At 48.9% G+C, this 10,822-nt stretch overlaps 2 protein-coding genes across 2 annotated transcripts in view; one reads left to right on the top strand and one right to left on the bottom strand.

Annotated features, from left to right (window-relative positions):
- The window catches only part of LOC104404597 (protein syndesmos-like), an 814-nt gene extending 474 nt beyond the window's left edge, over window positions 1–340 (top strand). The window contains exon 2 of the mRNA XM_010013062.1: window positions 263–340. Within this exon, the coding sequence (XP_010011364.1) occupies window positions 263–340 (78 nt within the window). The remainder of the gene's footprint in view (window positions 1–262) is intronic.
- A 3,181-nt stretch (window positions 341–3,521) lies between these two features.
- On the bottom strand, window positions 3,522–10,074 carry NAA60 (N(alpha)-acetyltransferase 60, NatF catalytic subunit). The gene is made up of 5 exons (XM_010013051.1): window positions 9,956–10,074; window positions 8,361–8,490; window positions 6,999–7,095; window positions 4,510–4,744; window positions 3,522–3,678 (listed from the first exon to the last, which is right to left on the bottom strand). Exons 1-5 carry the CDS (start codon window positions 10,063–10,065, stop codon window positions 3,522–3,524), a joined length of 729 nt encoding a protein of 242 aa, XP_010011353.1. The 5' UTR covers window positions 10,066–10,074.
- Window positions 10,075–10,822: the final 748 nt, after the last annotated feature.

Here is a 10,822-nt window from a genome sequence, read left to right as displayed (position 1 = left end):
CTGCCGTGTTTGTGCTTGATTAAACGTGGGTGAGACCATAGAGACTTTAACTTCCCGACCTGGCGCTGGCTGCAGTTGCTGCCCACATGATTCCACTGCCCAGCCGGGAGGGTTTGGGTTTGTCTGAAGCAGGGGAAAGCGATGTATTTTTATGGCCATTAAACTCTAGCGAGCTTCCCAGATCAACCTGCACAGCTCCCTGCAGAGAGTTCATGTGCTTATGTGAGAGCGCTGAAGCCTTAGAATTCTGCTTTGATTTCAGGGACACACAGTGCTGCTGCCAGGTCCCACCTTCATTTATAAGGAACAAAACTTCTTATTTTTTAAACACCCCGTGTAGCCGTGACTGCGAGTGCAGCCAAGCAATGGGGCTGCTGCTCCAGCACCTCCGTCAGTGTTGTGGGCCATGGGGTGACCTGCCATGAATTCCCTCTGGGGCACAGGGGCGCTTGTGTGGGTTTTGACCTGGAGATCTGTGGGAGCAGGAAAGTGGAATAAATGGCTTTGCTGGATGCGTTGCAGTTAGGATCCTTCTTGAGCGCTGGGGTAGACCTTTGGGGGTGCAGGGGCTCCCTCAGCCTCAGGGCCCTGTGCCACGGCAAAAGAAGCTGGAGGGAAAGGGGGAGTGCAGCCCCTGTGAGCCAGGGCAGCAGCAAGGCTGGCTGCAAACCAGTGTTCAGGTTGTGCTGCTATTACAGGCATCACAAGGGCTGGTAAGAAGGTGTCTGTGCTGCTGCAGGTGCCAGAGCACTGGCTGTGTGCGTGTGTGGGATTCTCCTGGCTAATGCAGGCACTGCCGGGCAGCCAGCGAGGAGCCCAGCTGCAGTGCTCAAGACCCTGATCTCTGTGCAGGGAGGCATTAGTAAAGTCCACCCATCCAGCAGCTCCACGGCACTGGGCAGGCTCTGTGCTGGCTGCCCTGCTCCCAGCTGATCCCAGCAGGAGCCATCCCCCCATCCCAGTGAAGAGTGTCTGTGGTCACCGCGCATCGTGGCAGAACACAAGGTCGAGTGGAGGTGCTCGAGCAGCCCATCAGAGGCCAGCTCTAGCAGAGAGTGAGAAACAACTCAGGAAAGAGGCTTGGTTTAATTGAAGACGTTTAGAGAGGCCAGTGGTGACAGCATGGCGCTCCTCGGTAAGGTGGCTGCACCTCGGGGCAGGGTGGCAGAGGACACAGACCAGTCACAGCTCCCCTCGGGGCACGCCCAAGAACTGCAGCAGTGGAGCTGGGTTGTGTAACGGGCAGGATGGAGCGTGGGGAATGTCAGTGCCAGGGAATCGGGGGAGAGAGAGAGAGAGAGAGAGAGAGAGGCATTCTGGTCCAGAGAAAGCAAATACCGAGGAAAACCCGGGGCTTGAGCTCCTGAAGAAACTTGCAAACCAATAGACATGTTTAAGTAAAATGTGGATAAGCAAAAAAACCCCTCAAAACATGGTAAGATAATAAGGCTGGAAAGGTGCCTTGGGTCTCCCCATGGAAAGCACTGTGGCCCCTGCCCTGGCAGCGGGACCCAGCCAGGCTGCGAGAGGAGCACTGGGGACAGCTAAAGCGTGAACCCCCCAGACTGTTCCAGCCATGGCAGCAGAGCTCCTCTCCCACCCTGTGACCCAGCTAAAACCCCAAGAGAGGTACCTCTGCTGAAGCTTTCAGCTTAGACTGCAGCTCCCTGCCCTCTGCTGCAAAACTGCATCCCTTGAGCCATACTCAACTGCACCCAGCTGCTTGTGCTGCTGATTCAGAGGATAGGTCAGAAGAGACTTCTGGCCTCAGAGCAAAGCCCACATCGAGGTCAGCCCCAGCTTCCCAGGGCTTGAAGGTCTCCAAGTATGGACTCCAACAGCTTCAAGCTTGACCATCCTCATGGAGACCTTTCTGCCTTCTGTCAGTGACTGAGTTGGACCTCTTTGGTCCCAGAAGAGGGACCATCACCCCCAACCAGAATAGCCGTGGAAAGTGTCAGCCCAGGGGCCCAGGCTGGATGTTAACTGCTATAGTGAGCTGAGACCCAGCCCCAGGCTGGCCTGCCCATGGAGGGTCCTGCACCCAGGACACAGCTGGACAACCATGGGACAGCCACCAGGAGACTGCCCGCTGGCACTACCCCAGGGGTGCCCAGACCATGGCCTGAAGCACAACAGTGAGCAGCTAAGGGGGCTTTTCTTCAGCAAGAAGCTGCTGTGATCTGTGCACAGATCTCATCCCTAAAGAGCCTGCAGAGTCCAGCCCTGGGGCTGAGGGAGGGTGCATGCAGTGGGTGAGCAGGGCTCCAGCTGCAGCAGTTCTACACCCCAGCTTCCCTCCCCTGCTACATTCCAACTTGGACAAAGGCAGAAAGATCTATACAGTATAATATATATATATATTTCACTATGAAATAGCAATTTCATTCCCTGCCTTCTACTTGATGCATCCTGAATTAGATGCTGCTTTGTAAGTCATTCTGGAGGGTTGGTGGGGCTGGGTGGTTTTCATGCAAGGCAGTTGCCTTCCCTGGAGGTTACCCGCAGGAAGCACCTGCACCTGGCCTGGCAGGACCCAGACATGATTCTCATTCCCTGCTTCCCCTCGCCTGGCTCCCCCCCATCCCCATCAATAAGGGCATGACTAATCCTGCCAGGGCACTTATGGCTCGTTTACATGGTCAGCACAGATTCATTCAACTCATTCACGCTGCTTTTGGTAGCCATGGTGTGGAAGCAGCAGCTGAACCCCTCTACATCACGTACACAAATAGGAGCAAACCAGAGGCAAGGGAAGTGGCGGGGACAGTGCAACATGCACACAGAGTGGTGATGCGAAGGGCCCTCAGCTGGGGCACAGCCAGGCCTGCCTGGGCAGCACTTGTGGGCTCGAGGCCAAGGGGGTAAGGCAGGGCTGCAGCCCCGCAAGTATGAAGTCTACCAAATCTCGGTCAACCTGTGGAACAAGGAGTCCTGTCCAGGGGCTGGGTCACTGATCAAGAGCTGTCATCACTGGCATCAGTGCAGAGCCGGATGGTTCAGGAGATGAAAGGAAGAACAATCCTATGGAAAGAAAAGGGAAACAAGGCGTTTCAGATTTCTTCAAGCATACTAAGGAGGTGCTGTCCTGAACACCCTGTTGTCAGAGACAACAGCAAATGGGTTCCTAGTTACTGTGCTGGACAAAGAGTGAGGACTATGGTCACTGAGTATTGCAAGCTGGTCTCATAGAGCTAGGAAAATGAGAGACAGCAGGGACAGGTTAATCTGCTGTTAGGCCCTGGGCTCAAGAAAACAACGTCAGAGTTCAAACGCCCTTCCAATGGAACCAATGGGAGTTTGGCCCCCAGCTGGAGGCCAGGGCATAGCAAATGCCCCAGGCACCATACACAGCAGCTTGCCCAGCAGCAGAACTTAATCTCTGGCAGCCCTTGCCCCAGGACCCTCTCAGCGCCCCAGGACAGTGGCCATGGGACACTGCCACCACATCTCTGCTAGCCTTGGACAGGGAGCTCTTCCCCAGGTACCCACCTTTGCCTTCTGTACACCTTCCGCTCCCGTCACATCGTCCGGCTGTATTCAATGCCGCTCTTGGCAGAAATGCCTGACCAGGGCAGAAGGCTGCAGAGAAGGCTCTGGGCTTGTCGATATATCCTCTGGGGAATTGAACACGGGCTCAGGCTGGCCAGTGTTGATCCAATGTGCTGTAGGTAGTCAGTGGCTCTCAGTTAAGGACAGCAACATTCACACCGTAACTTAAGAAATAAATAACTTAAAATACTCTGGGGACTAACACTCCCTAAAGAGACCCCATAACACAGTGAAAGCTGCTCTGCTGAGTTAAACAGATCTACTCCTTGTGTTAACTGCCTGCTCCTTTCTATCAAAAGCAGGTCTGCTTTGCACCGTGGAGGGCGGCAGCTTGGGAACACTGGCTCCAACTTGTGTGGGAAATACCTCCTCTAGGCAGCTGCTAGTTCCCTTTGCACTCCACAGCAAGTTCCTGTGGGGATGGCAATCCATCCACTTGCCTGGAGAGGTTTGGACTGACCAGCTACACTCAGGAAAGATCAAGTTTCTCCTCCATGATCCAGTGACCTTAAACGAACTCCCAAAGCCAGTCTGAGAGCAGCCTGCTGAGATCAGACCAGGCTAGGGTCACAGGAAGCAACACAAAGGGCTTCCCTGCCATGCTCCTGTCCAAATCCTGCACCCCACAAGCCAAAGCATGCCTAGCACTTTGGCTTAACACACCAGTCTTCACTATCACTAGTATCAAACTTTGCTCCAACTTAGAAATCGATGTACCGTCCTCTGCTGCCTCTCTGAACTGTTCCCAGAGGAGCTGGGGGAGCCTGGGGACAAACAAGTCACTGTCCGATCCCTCTAACATTGCCTTCCTTCCAGCTTCAGATTAAACTCATGCCTGAGCAGGCATCAGTCCCCAGACCTTACCAGCTCACACACTGCTAGACTGCTATTGTTAACCCAGAACACGGTTTGGTTTTAGCATGCTCCACTGCTAATCAGACTGAAGGTAAAGGATATAAGATTGTCCAGGGTGGATGTCCACCATTGATGTACAGAACATAGGTGAAGCCATCTTTGAGGACCCCTCTGATGGAATAATAATAGGGAAGATAGTGGTGCTGTTTAAAGTCTCTGTTTTCATAGAAGGTTATTGCTGTGTTGTTAGTGGTGAGGACGTGCAGGTAGATGGCTTTGCAGTGATCCTGGGCGGTCGTTGATATATGGTCTTTTAAACTTTCAAGCAAGAGCGAACCTGTTAAAACAAAGAGCAGCAGAATCACACAGTGCAGCTGCTGTACCAGGGCAGCACAAGCATTTGTAGGTCCCAGCTGAGATCTCCTGCACCCAGCATCTAAGCAGCAACTGCTGCACACACTTGGAGACCCCAGATCTAACCCAGACCCTCCTGATGAATTAAACAGGACCACACTATGTGGGTTTAATATGGATCTCATCTTGCCTATGAGCATGGCTTCACAAAACACATAAGGACACAAACTTCTGATTCAATAACCACAAAGAAGAGCCAGACACGGGAACCTGACAGTAACACCCATCCCCAGGCAAGCAGCTCCCAGTTTTGAGGAGGGTCAGTGAGTCATTTCCAGTGGAATCACTTCCATCACATGTATGCAACAGAGCACATCTATGCACACAGAGCAACCTGGACTAGTGGCAGGTGTCCCTGCCCATGGCAGGGGTTGGAACTAGATGAGCTTTAAGGTCCCTTCCAACCCAAACCATTCTATGTATTTTAAAACCAGACTTCACAAGCAGGTTATTGCACTGTGTCTGCTGAACTTGAATCAAAATCTAAGAACTGGTAGGATTTTAAGATCCTTCCTAAGGAGGGGAGATGAGTCTCATTCAACCTGGATTTGCTGCAGCCACCACTCAGCAGGAGAAACCAGAGACAGGCACAGAGGATACTCCAGCCCCAAGAGATGAGACCTGGAGGTTCATCCAAACCACCTCAACACAGCACGAAGGACCCAGCAGAACCTGCAGGGGAACTTGCTTCCATCAGGTGTGGCAATAACAGGCTAAAGAAATAGCTTAGCTAGTACACACAGATGAGATTTATGCTGCTGTTTCACAACTCCTGGGGCATGTAAGACTCTCAGGGACAAGGACCCATGGGATTTCAGAGCAGAAGTCAACAGCACTGACTTCATGGTCACTTGATACTTAGTGAGGATTTTTATCAGCCAAGCACAGAAACACCACCGAGACTGGTGAGAAACAGGAGAGCTGTTTTATTTTGTTATGAGATATTCCACGCTTTTATCTCTCAGAGATCCAACTGCCCTCTGGTTTAGGGATAAGAGAGAATTAAACCAAAGCCTTTTAATGTCTGCCAGAAAAAAATCAGAGCTTTAGTGCTTAGAAGTGTGCCTGGGGTGAAAAGCCTCCTTCATGAAAGACTTCAGCTTCAAAAACAAGTAGAAAAACTCTCAAGAGAAAGGTCTCAGGAAAAGTGCCAGCAGGCAGCAGCTTCTTTACGTTGCATTGATACAGGTACATGACCAAAGGTTCTGAGGGAACAGAGCAACATGCTGTAGAGATGTAATGGATACAGGACATACTAATTCTGAAAGGAGAAAATACCAGCAAGATGGAGCTTGGAAAAAAAATTAGGATTGGGAAACTGAAAGGAGACTCAAACCCACCACAATTTTACAGAACAGGAGACCCCTTTCCCACTTTCTCTGAACATTATTCTGTGGTGTTCTTTGTATTTCTGTATGAAGAAGAAAATACTCATCTCCAGTAGCATTTCAATGCTGTATCCTATCAGTACGTATCTTTCTAAACATGAATGTGGGAGAAGGGAGGACTTGAAGAAGAGGAGTTACACCTGTATCCACTGAAGAAACATCAGATGTGCAACACTGGATCATGCTGTCAAACCTGGCCTATTTCCTTTTGCAGATCAAAGACAGAGATCATGCTTGAAATTGCACCACAAGGGCACTTATTTGATGACAAAACTCATCCTGTTCTAAAAGATAAACTCTTCTGACTGCAGGATTTTCAAATGGCTGCAAAAATGCTGTGTGCTGCAGCAGGCATTCAGAGCTGACTTTTAAATGCATTTGACAGCTTTAATCACGTCCAAGTTACACTCTTTTTCTTCTAAATGTTTGTTAAGTTGAAAAGTTATAAGCAGCTCTATTTTCTGCTTCAGGGACCAGGCTTCTGATACGCATGAAAGAAAATAATTTCAAACCCTGCTCCAGGGTGAAGTCCTGGCACTTTCAGTCTCAGCAGCAGGAGTGAAATTTTTTGTGTGTTCAGTTGGCCCCTGGGAACAAGATGGATAAAGGCAGTAACAACATTTCGGTATACCCACATTTAGACCAAGAAGGGATGCGAGTGCGTCACCTTCCCAATCGCTGGTACAGATCATCAACAAGCTTGTCTCAAAAGGGTATTGCAGATCTCCCTCAGCCATGCCCACACGTGGCAAATGACAGCCACAGAGCTGTCACTTTGCAGCATCTTACCTATTCCATGTTTTCTGAACTCCTTCACCACTCCAAGACTTAGGATGTAAGCAACTTGTGTGTCCAAAGGAAAATTGGAAGCTAGTATGTCTCCATCCTGAGTAGAGACAGGAAAAGTTATTTACTAGGATACCTGGGGAGGCACAGGAGAAAGCAAGAATCCCGACCCAGAACATCTGAAAACAAGGCTACAGCTGGAAACCTCTTCACTGAACAGTCTTAACTGAAGCTTCTGGAAAGGACATGTGGAGTTAAAAAATCCAAGAATGGCTCCTTAGAGGTTATTCCTACTTTCATATCATCTTCCCCGACACAGAACACAAATCAGGATCTTTCCTTACTATACACATTATTTGTGAGCTTAGGGACAGAATATATTTGCATTCTTTACCAGGAAGGATTCCAAGTGCCAATTCTGGAGTTACCCATCAGTATCTACATCAATCCAGCAACAGTCTTTATTGTCTGCATGCTCCATCTGAGCTTCATGTCAGCTGGAGGTCTCTGTATTGTAGCAGAGGACAAGGAGCATGTTTACAGGCCCAATGGCATGGAGCAGTGGCTGAATAAGCCCTGGCTTTCAGCTTAGCTGCAACAAGAGCCTTTTGTTAGAGTTGCTGAAGATGCAGTTTCTGACTTTGACTAGCTTTGAGGTGAAGCCAGACAGCTAAAATGAACAGACCCATGCTACTCAATGCTCTCAGTTCCTATTAATGTTAAGATTATTGTTTAATCGTAACACTGAGAGCCTTTTAGAAGTTATGCATTCTCTGCATTGCCCTGCTTCTTTTTATTCCATTTGCCTATGCTGTTTTCTGTACACTAACCCAGCAGTCTTTTCCCATACTGTCTTCAGCGACCATCTCTTCTTCTCCTCCTCTCTGCTGCACTGTGCTGTCCCTCCTGACCTCCAAGCTCTGTTATCCCTGAAGCCCGAGGTTTCTGCAGATTGGTTGCCTTTGCGTTGTGTTAGAGACAGTGACCATGTAAAGGGAAGGAGTTTCTGCAGAAGTCCCAGGAGTGACTCACCCAGAACAGTGAAGGAAGTTCAACACTTGCATAAAAAAAAAAGGAAGAGGTTCACTCTCCCACAGCTGCTCATACCTCAGTCACCAGCAACGGATGACAAGGCACACTGCTAACAGCCAGACAACAGGTACATGGCCTGCTACACAGTCACTTTTGGATTACACCTGCATGACTGGATCTCTGCACAGTCAGCTTCCCATCAGCCACAGCTGCCTCGCTGCAGCACAAAGACACTCTGTGGTTCCAGGCTGCTCAGCAGCCCATGTATCCCATCCCAGTTAACCATGGCCAGAGACAGGCTATCTCATACTGAAGTACAGTTTAGTAGCATACCTCTTTATGAACCTTTGTCCTGCTCTTGATCTCTGCCACTATCATTCCCACGATGGAGCCTCTATATGTGGCTGCAAGGGAAAAGAACTTCTTGTTGGATGTGATATCCCGGTACCATGAGTCAGGGTACCTGGAAAAGAAGAAAAAAATGAGAATGTTTGGGGACACAAAGTTCATAGGAGCAGATAGCACCACAGCCAATATCGTGCCAAGATGCTGCTCAACTGGAAATGGGCAGCAACATCTTTAAATGCCAGTCACTGGAACTGCAGACTAACGTATTTTACACAAGACTAAGGGCAGGAGGCTGTGCTACTGAAAGGGCTGTCTTCTGCACAGCCAGCCAGCCAAGTACCTCAGATATATGCCAAGCTAAAGCTCTGTGATGCTAATTTAGCTTATTCCATGAAATCTGGGTTAGGAAGTTATTCACCTTTCCTGTCTTAACTGTTGTATAGTACCAATGAACATCAAACAGCTGCTGTACCCCATTTGGTAGCATGGTCTCTTTCAGTTGCATCTAGGCAGCAATGCAGGCTGCACACATAATGGCCTCCTGCCTTGCTAAGACAACCACATTTTCATTTTACATTCATTGCCCAGAGCTTTCACTTCCATCTTTAGCAAGTTATTTTTAAATGCAAGATCCATCTGCCCTCATCTGAGATGTAAAGATCTCATTAACTTATACACATGTGAAAAAAATGCTGCATATTGGTACCAAAAAAATTGCATCACCAGCCTCCAGCTCTCCTCCTCCTTCTGCAGCTACTACAGGGAAACTAGCATACATTCATTTATTTCCAAGTGAGAGCACAGCATGCCTTGTGTTTAAAAGAAATCTACAAATTCAAAATACTATGAATGCTTCTGCTGGTTTGTTATGTTTTATGCAATCTTAATTATACTCCACTAAAATCCTCTGTAAAACTTCTCAACAAAGCTAAAAGAAATCCTTGAAGTCTACAGCTGTAGTTTCCTGGATGCTTTAAGCCACAAAGCTATCCCTGTCCCCCAGAAAAGCTCCTTATTCCCATGCTCGTGCCGGCACAAGCATTTACCAAATGGGGGCCTGGGGAACTGACCTGGGATAGATTGAGATCAGCTTTGCGCCAGAGCTTTGGGAGCAACAGTGATGCTGAGTACACGGGCAACTACTGCTTAGAATCCCCTGGGACATTCAGACAGACAATCCCTTAGGAGCAGTTGCTCCGTGTCAGTTTGGTTCAGCTCTGAGGGTGTTTTCTTGGCACACACTCCAGAACACAGCTTTCACAAGCATGAGGATGCTATCCTTTTTCCTGGAAGTGTGCTCCACAGTCTTTCCCAAGGAGATGAGATCCACCCCCTTAATAACAATGCCTATTTTTCTGCCAAAATCTGCATACAGGAACTTTCTGATCAGGACAAGCAGCAAAGGCCCATTAAAAGGAACACCACCACGGTGCATAAAAGATTAAGAACCGGCTCTTATGCTCTTATCTTAGTCCAGATGGCTGCAGAGCCCTTGCTGTCAGCTCTGAACTGGACCAGTGCAGGTTCACACCACTTGTTCCTAGATCCCCACCATCTCACCCCCCAAACCATGAACTTACTCTATCGGGAACCAGTCACCACAGAGCTGTTTCACTGTGTCTATGTCATTGTGGCAGAGAAGACGCAGGTTTATGTCTGTAAGTGCAGTCGAGGGCACCTCCTCTGTCATTCACGCCTGCAAGAACAGAAAGCAAGCATGTTAAGAATGACGAAGCACAGATTCTGACTGCCAGCTTCAGCCAGGCACCTGCACATAGGCAGCAGGAGGTTCTCAGTATCAAGTTGTTTTTCTTAGCAGAGTAAGTTTTCAAGAGAGATGAACCAAAACATGGCAACATCAACCCAAGAAACAACTCAAAGCCCTGCTGCCCACAGGATCAGCACAACTGACTTCTCAGCCTGACCCACCTCCCAGCCCTGCTTCTCTACACACCACGGTCCAGTGATGTGAGGGAACATGTGGCACCAACCACTTCTAAAAAGAGCTCAAGATGCTGCATTAAATAAGCCAACAATGTGCCAAGTGTACCTTATGATGCATGGAGCTCTTCACATGTCTACGCAGGACCAAACAAAACTGAACAAACAGCTTAAAAAGGAAGCACTGCTAGAAGAACATTTATAAACTCTTACACAACGCCATCATCTCCAGTTAGTACGTACGCAGAGGATTCACATTCTTTTCAAAGGTTCATTTTGTTTAACTTATGCTGGTGAAACGAGATGTACTTTCATTTCCCCTCATTCCTACCTGCTACAACTCCACAAAGGCTCCCTTTCCAGCCCAGCAGAGCGCGTTCAAACACAGAAATGCCAAGATACCCTTTTCTTTCACCACAGCACTAACGCAACCCAGCTAACCGCACACAGGACACTTACTCCAATGTCTTCAGCCTTTTTCTAACAAGGTACCAGAGGGAAAGAAG

This window comes from Nestor notabilis, unplaced genomic scaffold (genome assembly GCF_000696875.1).
Source record: "Nestor notabilis isolate BGI_N333 unplaced genomic scaffold, ASM69687v1 scaffold24070, whole genome shotgun sequence".
NCBI classification, from domain to species: Eukaryota; Metazoa; Chordata; class Aves; order Psittaciformes; family Psittacidae; genus Nestor; species Nestor notabilis.
This window is presented reverse-complemented; position numbering and strand designations above follow the sequence as displayed.